Genomic DNA, 15,854 nt, shown 5'->3' on the forward strand with positions numbered 1-15,854 from the left:
TTTTTTTTTTTTTTTTTTTGTCTAAGATTCTTTTCTCTTGCATTCCATGGCTAATACTTTTTTCCAAAAGAATGAACAAATCAGTCTTAGAAGAAATACAACTAGGATGCTCCCTACAAGCAAGGATGTCAAGACTTGGATTTGCTTACTTTGGACGCATCATCAGGAAGACCGATCACTAGAAAAACACACTGTTTGGTAATGTAGAGGGTCAGTGAAAATGAGGGAAACCTTCAATGAGACGGATTGACAAAACAGCCACAACAAGGGACTCAAACATACTAATGATCATGAAGATGGTACAGGACCAGGCAACATTTCGTTCTAAGGTCGCCATGAGTTGGAGGCAACTCAATGGCAACTAATAACAACTATGTAAACACTGAACAGTGATCTAACCCAAAACGAATCCACTGCCGTCAAGTCGATTCTGACTCACAGCGACCCTACAGGACTGCCCCATAGGGTTTCTAAGGCTGTAAATCTTTATGGAAGTAGACTGCCACATCTTTCTCCCACAAAGCAGCTGGTGGGTTCGAACTGCCCATCTTTCAGTTAGCAGCCAAGCACTTTAACCACTGCGCTACCAGGGCTCCTTCGGATCTAACCAAAAAGACAAAATATATATACATACATTTACATACGTATGTATGAGGGAATGGGAGGAGAAATGTATGTTTAGGAGGCTGGTGGCAGTATGAAGGAGTTAAATCTTCATCTTCAATAGTACAAAGCCAATAAATATGCCTTAACTGGGGGGAAAAAGGAGCAATATAAGCATATTACTTTGATATGAAGGTAAACCAAATTAATAAATTTCAAGTGTTGAAAGTATTAGCCTTTAGTTAGAGGAAAATGGTGGGGGAGATGGATAGGTAGAGGACTGCTATTTTTCATAAAAAGCCCTGAACAATCACTTGATTCTAAATTTTGTATGTTTATGTATATATATCCACCACCAGTCTGTCGTACTGTGGTGGCCTGCGTGTTGTTATAATGTTGGAAGCTATGCAATCGGTATTTCAAATACCAGGAGGGTCATCCATAGTGGACAGGTTTCAGAGGAACTTCCAGACTAAGACAGACTAGGAAGAAAAGCCTGGCAATCTACCTCTGAAAATTAGTCAATGAAAACCCTATGAATCACAAAAGAACATCATCTGGCTCTCTTGCTTTGGGCACATCATCGGGAGGGATCAATCGCTGGAGGAGGACATGTTTGGTGAAGCAGAGGGCCAGTGACGGTGAGGGAGACCCTTGGTGACACGGGTGGAAATAATAACTACACCAATGGACTCCTACATGCCAGTGACATTGAGGATGGCGTAAGATTGGGCAGTCTTTCATTTCGTTGTACAGAGAGTCCCCAGGAGTCAGAGTGAATTCAATGGTGCTATCTATATCTATATATCTCTACCTACCTATTTATCTCACTTTGGTAAAAATAAAACTAAAAGACTAAGAAGAAGGAAAAAAGTATTAGCCATGGAATGCAAGAAAAAAGAATCTTAGACAAAAAAAAAAAAAAGCTAAACATACTGATAAATTTTAGTTTAAAATCACCCGAATTATTTAGAACCAATGAGAGATGTGAATGTTGATGTGAATTTTATTCTCAACCAACTCCATACAATACTTTAAGCAAATAAGTCTCCAACTCTAACCTCACATATGGCAATAGGATGATACTTGTCACCACGGATGAAAAGTACATGAAGTCCATTGTATAAAAACAAATCATTTCATGAGGAAAATTATTAAATTCTACCTTTTACCAAAAGGAATTCTTAAGTGTTCATAAGTACACACTTACTGCCAGACTAGTCTCTCAATAAGTACTCAGGGTGTTTATATTATTAGGTAGCAATTGTAAGCATTTAAACTAAACAAAATTACACATTGCATTTAAGGTCATCACATTTTTAAACTATCATTTAAAACTTTTAGCACAAACTTTTCAAAGATGCTGAAAGGGAGAGAAATTTTGAGATGGACACATTGCTTAGATTCAATTCCGGTCAGCACTTCATTCTCTATCCCCTCCACCCCTCAACTCCACCTTTGCAAAACATTATGCAAGTTCTTCACATCTTCTCACCATCAGGTGAAAGTAGTTTTCTTTCATTTATACACATATCCAGCCATCCAATATTCACTGAGCACTTAAAATACATCAGGTACTGCACCTATCCTGGCACTGGGGATTCATGCCTGACAATAATAAAGGCTATAAACAAACTACGTATTCAGAAAAGTGCAATAAAGACAGGAGACTACTTCATACACAGTGATAAGGGATCTAGCACCTCAGGTATGAGAATGAGTCAAACATGTAAAAATTTGTAAATAGCCTTTCCAGGCTGAGCAAAAGCAGCAAATGCAAAGGTCTAGAGCCAGAAAAGTTTCCAAAAGCAAAAAGAAGGCTAGCGTGGCTAGTATATAAGAGGGAAAGTACTATGAGAGAGGTTGGAACTTTAAGCAAAAGCCCAATTATTTAGGGACCTCTAGGCCATTATATGGACTCTATATTTTGTTCTAAAGTAATTATAAAATCTTAAGGAAAGGAGTGAGGAGTCCTGGTGGTACAACGGTTATACACTCATCTGCTAACCAGAAGGCTGGCAGTTCAAACCCACTCACTGGCTCCACGGGAGAAAGACTTGTTGATCTGCTTCCATAAAGATCACAGACTAGGAAACCCTATGGGGTAGTTCTGTTCTGTCACTATGAGTTGTAATCAACTCGACAGCACCCAACAACAACAACAACAAGAAAAGGAGTGACATGATCCGATTTAGATTTTAAGAAGATTATATCGGCTGCGCTGTGAAACTATTTGTGAAACCACTGCATGGTGTCTTGGCAATAGATGATAGCAGCTTGGACTAGAGTGGTGGCAGAAGTTAACTGACTGGACTGACTACTGCACTAACAGGACTTGGTGACAGATTCAAATTGGGGATAAGTGAATTGGTTAGATGGTGAGAAAAAGGGAGAAACTGAGACTATCTCAATTTTTGGCTTTACCAGTCGAGTAGAAGAGTGGTGCCATTTACTGCCATGGGAAAGACTAGAGGAGGCCCACATGAATAGAAGGGTTCTTTCCATAATGGAATCTCTCCAGATTCTTTCATGAGGGAAAGTCATTACTGAAAGGCATAAAACCATAGCAAATCTTAAAAGGCTTTTCCACAGGGGTGAGACCCTGGAACAAACTAACTTCTTTATAGAAATGAAAGAGAAGCTGGAGAAGTCCCTCTGTAAAACCTCATTTTAGCACAGTTTTGCTTTTTGATGCAGTTCAGTACAAGGACTCCAAAAACCATGTTATAGCAAGATTCCACAATAATCAGTTTTCCTGAACCTTCGTCACAAGATATTGATGAACTTGGGACTTCCCTAAAATAAAAAGAGCCTTATGTTGATGAATAGTAAATCTCTAAACAAGCGGGATATTAAGGCAAGGCCTTGAATACTGGTCATCTTTGAATACCTAGGTCTCTGACTATAAATTATAACCGTAAATATCCAAAAAGCTAGTTTCATCAGGCTTATGTGTCATTAACTATTCACCTCTGATCTCCAAGAGCTCTTTATTATTAAATAAGAGGAACAAGCGAACTTACAGTATTGGCATACAGAAAGAGATGGTGTCACTCAACTTAAAAGTACCATGAAGTCCAAAAGGCAAAAGCAGAAGCATAAACAATGACAAGTCCTGAAAAAAGAAGTCATACTTCCTGGATACAGTACGAAAAGAACTGTCATTCTCACCTCAGCCTATTCAGTACCATTTTCAAACTACCAACTTTTAACTCATAAATAAATCCCTCCACCACTTCAGCTGTTTTACATTAACGCTTCTAACCCAAACTCTCAGCATTAATCTCTAGTGCTCCAAAAACAGTAGATTTTCTATAATCACAGCAGGGATACTCACTTCTCTAACTTTTCCTGTCGCCTAACTATCACATAATCAAGCACCAAAAATCTTCCCTTTCTCCTGAGAAAACATCTGATTATTTGCTGGTCACCACATTCCCAACTCTAGGAATCTTTTTGGGAGGGAACCCTGAGTACTGTTACTGTGAAGTCCCACCATCCAAGCACAAAGAGAGACAATGAACAAGAAAAGATAAACAACAGCTGTCCAGTTTGGTACACGGGGAGGTCACTGACCATCAAGTGATGTCACCTCATTCTGTTCATCCCCCAAAATTCAGAGTTCATCGCTGTATTTATCTCCTCTTTGTCACTAACACTCCAAATACATAAATTGGAGAGCATGAAGAACAGCACCTTTGTAACTATTTAGGTGACTATATATAAGCAGATTAATTTAAAACTGCCCCTTATTTTCCTTTATAAATAGTAAGAGATAGGTAGGTATACTTGCAAAAGGCTTTAACAAAAACCTACAATTTCTAACTACTGTTAGGGAGTTCACTGACAAATTCAACAAACCCAGATGAAGGAAAATAAACGCTTTAATAAGTGAGAACAGTGCATCCCAGAAGATAGCTGGACTGTGAAATTCTGTTTACAGTTATAGAATTATACATTATGCTAAAAGAGCTAATCTCAAATCATAGGTAGTATAATATTAATGAAGATTTAAATACTATGAAACTTGGTGAACAAAATCTTGGTTGGGGAGTCAAGGTTTTAGAGCATTTAGGGTTGGTGGATAAGCAAAACGGTAAGTACTGGAATCTGCAACTATTACACTCTTCATTACTCCAGTAGCACACACACCAACCTATAAGCGACTAGGAAATTAAATTCTTTCACATACAGTTATTGAACATATACTATGAAATGAGTACAGTGCTAGGGGCATATGGAGATGTGATTACAAGCATAGGTCAGGCTCCCTAGATTAAAAAGCCAGTTCTTAACTACTTATGAGTTGTGTGACTAGCCTAGATACCTTTTTATCCAAAAAGCTATTATAGACCTATAGGATTCCTATAAGGAGTCCTGGTGGCACAGTGGTTAAGCGCTCGGCTGCTAACTGAAAGTTGGTAGTTCAAACCTACCGACTGCTCTGTGGGAAAAAGACCTGGCAATCTGCTTCCATAAAGATTATAGCCTAGGAAACCCTATGGGGAAGTTCTACTCTGTTACATGGGGTCACTATGACTAGAAAATGAACTCTATGGCAGCACACAACAAGAGTTTCCTATAAATTCAAGGTGTGCAAGAGATAGTATCTGTGGTACAAAGAAACCATATGATATACTCTCACATTAAAAGTTAACAAGTAGTAGGCCTGGTTTTTTAAGTTAACTTACTTCTCTAAGTCTCAGTATCCTATTCTGTAACCTCATAGAGTGTTATGAGGATTAAAAAAGATAATCCGCAAAACAGGACTTAAAATACTGTGACACAGAGTAAAAATTCAGTAAATATTAGCTAACACAGAATTATTAGGCACTGAAGACATAATATAAATAAGACATTACAATTAAATGACTTTAACTATTACTTTACAACTTAGCAGATTCCAGATTTGCCTAGAGGTTTAGATGGATTGAGGCGTACTCATTTGTAGCCCCAAAAGGTTGTTACAGACCTATGGTATTCCTACCAATTCGAGGTGTGAGAGAGAACATTATCTGTGGAACAAAAAAAACTACGTCACACCGTGGCATTTAAAGATACACAACTAGTTAACAAGCAATAAGACTAGGAATCAAAGGTATAATGATTAGAATGAAAAACTAAATAACAATATATAGTAAATATCAAATTTTTTTTTAATTTGGGAGGAAGAACAATGCATCTCAAACTCGATTAGCCAAAATAGAATTCATTATCATGCCCCCAAAATCTGTTCTTTATCAGTCACCCAAGATCAAAATACAAGTCATCCTCCATTTTTCCTTTTCTCCACACACCAAGTTTTGTCAACAAGTGTTATCAATTCTTAGGCACATCTCCTACATTCACTATCTGCTATCCCCATTGCCTTCTTACTTTTCACTTAAACTACTGCCTTCTTGCCTCCAGTTACTCCCTTTTTCATTCCTTCACAGTAACAGTTATCTTTCTAAAAAGGAAATACGATCATGTGACTTTTCCACTGAAAACTTTCAATGAGTAGTTTCCAGTACCACATTTGATAAAGTTCAAATACCAGAATTTGGCATCAATACCTTTCATACGTGCGATCCAAGATACCATGTTACCTTCAAATCTCCACCACTCTGTCCAAACATTCAGCCCAGCCCATCCCACCCACTTACAAGAGCAGCTCCAGGATGCTCATCTTTTTAGAATACATCTTTGACTTTCATACATCCATACTTTCATACATACCGTTCCTTCTGACTAACTCCTGCTCCACCTTTCAAAACCAGTTCAAACGCCACTTCTTCCACAGAACTTTCCAGGTCATCACACACACCTATCTGCAAGATAGGTCATCATACACACTTTGCATTCCTATAGCACTTCCTTCTGTGCACTATAGCACACAGTATATGTGGTAATCATTTATAAATAATATACATATACATTAATTTTTAATATATTATGAAAATTATCAAACTCACCCAAAATAGGACTATAAATAGAAGTTCTAAGCACTGGTTAAGTGCTCAGCTGCTAACCAAAAGACCACAGTTCAAACTCACCCGCGCCTCTTTGGGAGAAAGATGTGACAGTCTGCTTCCATGAAGATTACAGTCTTGGAAACCCTATAGGGCAGTTCTACTCTGTCCTACAGGGTCACTATGAGTTGGAATCCACTCGACGGCAATGGGTAATATTTTATTCTCACCCCCTATGGATGGTCTTGAATACCCCCTTGAGGTGTATACACATCAGTGAGATCACTGACTCAGGCTAGTGAGAGTCTTAATCATCTTTCCTCAGAGCCTAACTCAGCCACTGGGCATTAACAACTTGTTGAATGAATGAATGAAGGAAGGAACATTTAAAGAGATGAATCCCCAACATATTAACATGGCCACGTATAGTTCATCACTCAGCTATTTAGTTGAATGTTAAGTACCAAATTCTACTTCACTCACTGTATTTTATTACCACAATTTAAAAGCTGAGAACAATTTTAATTCAGCCAATGCTAACCACAAAAAAAAAAGTCTTATACCCCTCAGTTTCTAGAATGAAAGGAAAGAAAGAAGAGCAGGGAAAAAAGGAGAATCAAAACATTGGAGAAGATTTTTAAAGTTCCTTGATGTTCTAAACTGCAACTCATTTTTCAATTAACGTTTTTTGGAATGCTAACTATGTTCCAAGGACTTAGAATACATTTTTAGGAATACGCAAGCCACAATCTTAAATGTAATAAGGAGGAGAAGCAAAGAGATGAAGAACATACTGCTAAATTTCTCAGTACCCATGAAACAAAGTAGATAAGACTTACAAAACACATGCAATCTAAATGAGTCAAAGCCTTCTAGGGAAGGCTTACTTGTGTTTTACTCAAAATATTTAAGAAAGATAAATACAAGCCAAAAATAAAAGCTACCACTAATACATCTCCCTAAAAAAAAAATTTTTAGGGTATACTTTCAGAAAAATGTTAATGTTTATATAACCGACACACTGTAGATGAAACAGTATGCATAACCAATCTTGCTAATTTCTGGAGCTTCTGAAATGTAAGTCACTATTCTGCCCTTTCACTCAGGTCTAGTAGGTGTTATCTGTCATTAACACTTCATTTCCAAGGCCCCGCTCTGCAAGATAAACTGCCAGCAATTCCCTATTCGTATATGGTAATATGGAAACCCTGGTGGCGCAGTGGTTAAGAGTTTAGCTGCTAACCTAGAGGTTGGCTCCTAATCCACCAGGTGCTCCTTGGAAACTCTATGAGACCGTTCTACTCGGTCCTATGGGGTCGCTATGAGTCAGAATCCACTCAACGGCAATGGTTTGTTTGTTTTTGTTTTGTTTTCCTGGTTTATATGGTAATATATACTTGACTTTTTTTTTTTTTTAGTGCTACCTAATTATGACTAGGCATTTATTTAGTGCTCAATAATTTTAAGAAAAGCCAAGGAGGGAGGTATTCCAGTAGTTTATCAGGCTTGTTCAATGATTCACATAACACACATTGGACTAATGTGTTTGTCAAATCCTACCTTTCCTCTTTCCTCATTCACCTTAGACACTATAAACAAACAGGTGAGAATAGGGATGGAGGGTTTAGTATCTATTTAGATTATTCAAGAGCCCAAAAAAAACTTCCCTTAAGAGTTCTCAAACCACTGTTTAGCTCTATCAAAAGCTTTATAAACTTCTTCTATAACCTTACTGAAAGAAATTCTATATGAGAGTTTGATGTTTATGACAGTAAACGGCATCATGTTTAAAAGTTACCACACTAACAAAAAAACCACTCCTGGTTTACATTTAGAAATGTTATTTTATCAATTTGCTTCCTTCTTTTGCTTTAATTTTCATCTGCAGCGAAAATGGTAAAATATAAATTCCCTCAAACAATAGTTATAAATAAATTTTTTTAATTCACAATCAATTTCATTATCTACATAAAAATTTAAGACAATCTGCAAACTATCAGAATAAGAGAGTTCAGCCAAATCCATAGCAACAAAATCAAAATGTAATATAAATAAGGTTTTAACAAATATTTTCTTACTTCTCAAAGGCAGACACTTCATAACAAATTGAACAAAAACCTTCAGTCAGATCAGTTTAAAATGCACCAACTATTAACTTCATTTAGATTTACAAAGGTACAATCCTACACTTTGTTAGGAGGTTAAGCAGGCTAGAATTGGATAAAGGTTTAATTTTAGAATTCCTTAATGCCACCTACATCACTGACATTCACAACCTTAAACTTAAGAAATTAAACACTTCTGAACCTTGAAGCTGTAGATCAGTTTGACTGATGTCCTCTCTCATGCCATGTAAGCCACTGCCTAATTGAGGCCAGACCTGTCAGGCTCCAACAGCATCCAGGAAATGACTAGACTACTAGGGCTGGAAACACATCAAGAATTTGGAATATTTCTCATATTGAGGCAGGGGGAAAAAAAAAAAACTTCAAGTGAGATTGTCCGTAAGAACAATCACTGTAGTGTTCCACAAGAAAAAAAAAACACATAAAAAGCATATTTGTGTTACTTTGTTAAGTCCACAACCAAAACATCTGAATTCTGTATTTTCAGGTATTGGCCCACTGAATTTATCCCTCGTCTTCCCACATATGAACAAGAGTTCACTACTAAATTCCCGTTTTGAATGCCTGCCTTTGAATTATCTTTTATTTTCTATTCTTAGATACCAAAACCATCATCTAGAGCATGGCTAGTTTCTTGACTTAGAAACCTGTTAACAGTTAATGCCTAGCACCTAATCTGCTTAATGGTCTTTCTTCACTTCTTACCAAGAAAATTCACTGAATGTCAAAAAGCAAGCACACACAGACACACACACACTCAAATGCCAGTCATGAAAAATTAAGTCACATCCAGGCCATAAACTGTGCAATAGACACCTCCAGTTAGCGTGTGCTTTAGCGATCATGGACAGCGGTATCAGAGTAAGTTGTAGGGAGGGGGTTGGGGCTGTTAACTACATACAGTGCATGAGAGCCAACAAGCAGCAGGCCAGGACTGGCAGCAACGCCAGTCTCTAAAGGGAGCTATAACATAATATTAGAATGCTGGGTTTCCAAATGCCATTTTATAGGGGGGCGGGAGTGAGAACTGAGAATCAAGTGCAATTAAAAGGCTTTGGCCAATGTCTGAGATGAAACCTAAGACAAGGTCTTGTGGCAACACCAGCTGTCCAGCCTCATCTCACCTCAAACACAACTTAATTTCAGGTCGTTCTTATCAAAGTCACTCGCTCAAAGGCTGAGGGAAGGCAGAAGAGGATAGTGATGGTCCCCAAAGGACTGGCAAAGGCCCTCGGCAAAGGCAGACACTTGGCAGTAGGAAAGGGCTTCTGCTAGCAAAGAGAAGAGCGCTTTGCAGCTGCCTCCCGTCTCCCTTCTAGCCAAGGCCGTTAGGTACGAGATTAGGATGTTGTTGGTTTTTAGGAAGGAGTGATACGGAGAAAATGGCAGTAAAGAATGAGGGGGGCTGGAAGCACTGGAGCCACCCAAGAAAAGGGGGAGAGAACTTCCCTGGACACATCCAGAATAACAACGCCACCAAACAGCACGGGCATTGCCCTGCCACCGCCTGATACCCTTTCTCTCTGGAAAAGCTTCGCCCCCTTCCATACGATCCCAATTGCAAAACACTGCTTCCCACCCGATCCCTCTCCCCCAAAATATTCCCCATCGCTGGCCTCTTTCCCTTCCGCCTCAGGCGCCCCCACGCTCTCAACCTCCCCTCCCTTCCCCGAGTCACCCACCCTCTGGACAGCCTGTCGCCGGCCTCCCCGGCAGCTCGCCCAAACCCCTCCCCCCTCACCTCTCCTCAGCGCCTCCTCGTAGCTGAGGAATCCGATCCGTGACTCCTTGGCGCCCATGCTCGCCTCATCCCCTCGGCCGGGGGTCGGAGCCTGATCTCGCCCCCACCCCCCTCCCGCCTTCTCCTCGGCGTCCCTGGGTGACGGTGTCGGCGTCCCCGGCCCCCCACACTAACAAGTGCGGCTTCTACCCCAGCGGCTCCTCCCGGCCGCCGCCACCGCCTCCATGCCGAATCACGTGACCCGCTAACACCCCGCCCCCTCCTACTCCGCCCTTCTCTTTCCTCCCCTCCCTTTCCCTTCCCTGTTCACGCCCTCGCCCCTCCCCCCACCCCCCTGTCGCCAGCCCCGCCAAGGGTCACCTGACCCGAGGCCGGGGATTGTTCCGGGTAATGGCCGCCAGGGGCCAAACGCTCCACCCCACCCCACGCTAACCGCGCGCAGGAGCGAAGGGGAGGGCCCGGATCGCCGCACGTAACGCATCATCCCCACCCCTCCGCCAATCCGAAGCCGCGAGGCCCAGGGGCCTTCGCCTGTGAGTGCGGGCGGTGACTCCGCGGTGCGCGAGGATTTGTTCTGGCGCTTGACGGGCGGGGCGACAGCAATCGACTGTTGGTCCGACGGCCACCGAGACCCTATCAGGAATAGCAGAGGAGTGTTAGGGAACAGTGGTTCTGAGAGATGGCGTTCGTGAGAGCGGACCGGGGGGAGTTTCTAACGCTATGGAAATTTTTGTTAAAGGAGAATCTCAAGGATTTCCTGTGACTAAAAAATTCCTAATCCTAATGGGGAGATCCTTAGTGAAAGTGAACTTTGAAATAACTTTTAGTCTTTTCCGCATTACCCCACCGCCCACCCCAGCTCGCTATTAGCTTTTTGACATCGCAGGCACTACTACCGCTCGGCCCACCTCTTCCTCCGGCCCATCTCCAGTTCTGAGCCTCCCTCGTGGAGAGATTCTTTGGAAAAGTCTCTGCAAAGAATTTCCCTTGCTTCTCTGCAAGAGGTGCTCCCCACCGAAAATAGGGGGGCTTACAAGACTTAGAACAAAGTTCCTTGGTTTTTAACTAGTTTGCTTTCGTTAGTTTTCACCCTGAAAGTCACAGTACAAAGCTTCCTGATAATGAAACAGGTTAGGAGCATAAGTGTTTGGATTAGATTAGACTCAACGTTCCAGTTAGATAATTCAGGGACGGCGAAAGGATTTTAGTTCTAAAGCCAACAGATTTTAATATGCTTCTGCTACAGAAAGAATGTAATAATTGTTTCACTACTCACCTTTCCTGGCCAACCAGATAGGCAGCGTGGCATTAGTCACTGGTCTGCCCTTTCCAGTTCACTGTGAGGCAGTTAATTTTAAGATCTTAGATTAGTTTCATTACTAAAAGGCAATGACTTGGGAATGTACTTCAAAGCCTTTTAATTTCTAGGTCATTAGTTCAGTGTAGACATACATCTCCAGACAAAACAACTCAGTCATCTTCAACCTGAGAAGTAGTTCTGAGATTATTAAAATTACTGAGAAGTGAATCTTAAAGGCTCAGCCATCAGGGAAAAGACCTTCAAGAGTTTAATTCCAATATACCCTAGGCATTATTTCTGTCCTAAACAATCTGTACCTAAAGGTGACCCAGGTGTACAAAAGATAGGACTTGTTGTATGTACTAAGTATCTTGTGTTATCACTTGCCTTAGAGACAAATTTTATCTAGTCTTCCCATGTTTCAAGTGGGGCAAGTGTCCATTTGGGACTAGAACTCAAGAGGTAGTACATTATTATAAAATACTCAAGAAAAAATAGAGTATAAGCTTTATAATGTAAAATTTAGAGCACACTACTAATACATAGGGACGTTTAAAACTTCTGCCTTAGCTTCAGGACTGATTTCCCCTGTGGCCACAAAAATTTTCACCCTGTCACAGTTTACCATGGATTAAACATTCCTAAAAATTGTGGGTTGAGATAGCAAACTAAGAAGTACTGTTTCTCCTTGGAGTTAAATTAAGCATATTATTGAAGGCAGTGAAGCAGACAGTTATATCTGATGGGAATTTTAAATGTTTAGTTAGGATTAAAACCTGCCTTTGGGTTTGTATTACACAGTATCAGGCAGCCAAATGTTAAATATCCCTTTCTAACTTAAAATTGATACAGTACTTAAATTTGATGATGTAGAAAATCTAAAGTCTACTTGTAATGGTGAAAAGAGTTCTATTAATCATTTCCCTTGTTCAGTTTCATTATATTTCACTTGCTCTGTTGAAGAGTTGGTGAGCCACCTGACTTTAAGCATTACCAAAAAAGCGGTAGAATTGATTCCTACTCATAGCGACCCTATAGGGAACCATTGCTTTAACTATAATTACATGCCTTTGAAAGCGTTGTCCATATGAAGATTTAAAACATGGAAGATTGTTATATAATTTCTCTTTCCAGTTGGGCAACCTGAATTCCAGTGTTTCTCAGTTTGTACTCCCAGAGAAATGGCATAGAGTCATTTGGTACTTCCAAAAAGACTTAGGTAAGCTAGAGATAGGGAAGTCAATACAAAGAAGGGGTGGAACAATACCTAATTTATGTATAACTTTGATTGCCAAAAGTGAGGCCAACAGTGTATGAAGTATGATTATACAGTAAGAAAAGCAATTTTCCAGTATGCCTTATGGGCTTAATCTTGTTGCCTTACAGTGACACTATATGAGGATGTGGTCACTTATATTTCAGAATTGATTCCATGGCAATGGGTTTGGTTTGGATTTTAAAGCATTTTCAACTATTTTTTAATGAAAGTAATACATACTCATTGTAAAATATTTTCCATCAGTACAAGAGTATATATAATGTAAAAAGATCATACCTCCTACTTAACCCAGTCTCACTCCCTAGAGGTAACCATTGGTAACCTCCGTGTGTATCCTTCCAGTTTTCTGTAACTGTACCCATCACATTTTCCATGCATACTTACCTATAGTTTCCTTATTTTGCTCAACAGTATATCTCAAACTGCTTTTCATGTATAGGTCTATCTTATTCTTTTTAACAGCTGTATAGTATTCCATTGTGCATAATGTATAAATAACCAGTCACCTATCGATAAACATTAGATTGTTTCAAGTTTTTCAGTATTACACACACTGTTGCAATAAACGGTACATATATCCTTGTTTACATATGTGGCTGTATCTGTAGATGGAACTTCCAGAAGTAGAATTGCAGAATCTAAAAGTATGCACCTTTTAAGTTTTAATAGATACTGTCAAATTGCCAAATTACATTCTAATTAGGAATATCCAAGAAAGCCAATTTCCCATCACTCTTGCTAACATTAATACTAATTTAAGCTGATTTTTGCCATTACTCTTTACCTATTACAGATCCTACCAACAAATAATTGAATCCCTCCTTTTCTGGATATAAAGTTCGTTTTCATTTCAAACCTGGACAAAATATTGGAAACATGCCCAGAGACCACCAATGACTGCCCTGGCAAGGAACACAACAGAGAGTCCTGGATGGAGCAGGAGAAAGGTGGGGTGCAGAACTCGAATTCTAGTAAGAAGACCAGACTTAATGGTCTGACTGAGACTGGAGGTACCCTGGAAAGCATGGCGCCTGGATTCTCTATCAGCCCAGAACTGAAACAATTTCCAAGGCCAACTCTTCAGACAGGGATTGGACTGGACTGTGGGACATAAGGTGATACTCGTGAGGAGTGTGCCTCTTAGCTCAAGTAGATACAAGAGACTAAATGGGCAGCTTCTATCCAGAGGTAAGATGGGAAGGCAGAGAGGGTTGGGAGCTGGTTGAATGCACATGGGGAATAAGGGGTGGAAAGGAGGAGTGTGCTGTCACAGTATGGGGAGAGCAATTAGAGTCACATAACAATGTATGTATAAATTTTTTGTATGGGGAAAAATAAAATAAATTGGCTTCCTAGAAAAAAAAATATTGGAAACATGACTAAAGATTTGTCATTCTCTTCGGTTACAACCTTGAGAGCCCCATGGAGCACAGTTCTGCTCTGACACACATGGGGTTACACCATGCGTAGGAATCAACTAACAACAACAGCAATCTGTAATTAAAGATGTTTCTCCTTTCTGTCTACCATTCTTTAAAAGATGTCTATAATTGGCATATAAAATTTCAACAGAGCCTCTAAGAGCTTCAGATTTACAAGATACCAAAGCTAAAACTAAGAATAGGAAAGAAAGAAAACATTCAAAGTAAGGATCTTTAACTTAGACCTACTTTAGTGGTCCCCTTTTTCTGTCTTACCATAATCCATGCTTGGCAAACAGTTGACACTTCTCACTGAACCTGTAAGTAAATGTTTAGTCTTTCTAATATTACCATATCACCCTTCTCCCCCCAGCTACCATGAAGTTGTATTTTTGTCTTTTTAAATGAATTGTTTACAGAGGTTAGGGAATGGGTCTTATTGACAGTACTGACAGTGGCTGCTTTTTCTTGCTAGCTCCTGAAAAATCAAGTAGCTTTATATTAGTGCTTCTCTGATCCCCTGTTGCTTCCAGAGTGGCAGCTAGATTGTACTATTAGGCCAGTCTTCTCCAGCCTAAGTTTATACAAACTATAAACTTGACAATAAGTACATTATTTGAATGCTAATCAGCAATTAAAACCCATGGAATAATACAGAATCCAGCTTTGAACAGATAGGATATATCTTACTTCAGTCTCTAGGTTCTAAATAATTTTGTCAAGTCATCTAAAGTCCAGCTTATCAATCTAACATCCTTTCTTAGATGTTGAAGAAATTCCAACTCACCCCTAATTAGCTGTGTGCCTCTTTGACTTTGATTTTTTTCATCTAGTAACTGAGAGATTTAAACTCTGTCAGGCTTTTTCCAGCTCTTAAATTCTATTATCTTATTCTTAACTTGAAATGTAAATTATTTTTCAGGCTCAAATCTGTTTTTATTTCTAGTTTAGTCTGAGTTTTTCTTACCTGGCTATTAGTAAAATGCTTCTACTTTGCTTCTCTCCTTTTACTGAACTACTAGTCTGTTGTTCTAATATCCTCCCTTTCTTGACTCCGGGCCTCCTTTTGATCAATAACTATTATTCTGATATTCAGGTATAACTTTGTTTGTATGCTCACTTGAGTTGCAGTGTAATTGGAGGCAAATCATTTTATTTCTTTGTGATATGTACTTCACTGGAAAGATGGGACTAGAGTTGAAAAATGCCTGCCTATATACAGTTGTTTAATTGTTAGTAATTGTGGCATAATTTGAAAACTCTCAGGGATTTACAGTGGAAGTGAGGATGGGGTATGCCTATATACAGTTGTTTAATTGCTAGTAATTGTGACATAATTTGAAAACTCTCAGGGATTTCAATGGAAGTGAGGATGGGGTAAGTCATTAGAGTTCTTAAAAGGAGTTAGGAGGTCAAACAGGATGTGAGTTGTG

General features: G+C 39.6%; 1 protein-coding gene across 3 annotated transcripts in view; it reads right to left on the reverse strand.

Moving 5' to 3' along the window:
- The window catches only part of USP32 (ubiquitin specific peptidase 32), a 229,520-nt gene extending 218,884 nt beyond the window's left edge, over positions 1 to 10,636 (reverse strand). Inside the window, exon 1 of one of the 3 annotated variants that reach the window (XM_023732684.1) lies at positions 10,422 to 10,595. In XM_023732684.1, coding sequence (XP_023588452.1) covers positions 10,422 to 10,479 — 58 coding nt within the window. In that variant the 5' untranslated portion in view covers positions 10,480 to 10,595. Of the gene's footprint in view, positions 1 to 10,421 lie in introns of all 3 variants that reach the window. The other 2 variants (XM_004377840.2, XM_023732685.1) reach the window with 2 other exon arrangements.
- Positions 10,637 to 15,854: the final 5,218 nt, after the last annotated feature.

This window comes from Trichechus manatus, unplaced genomic scaffold (genome assembly GCF_000243295.1).
Source record: "Trichechus manatus latirostris isolate Lorelei unplaced genomic scaffold, TriManLat1.0 scaffold00054, whole genome shotgun sequence".
Taxonomy (NCBI): domain Eukaryota; kingdom Metazoa; phylum Chordata; class Mammalia; order Sirenia; family Trichechidae; genus Trichechus; species Trichechus manatus.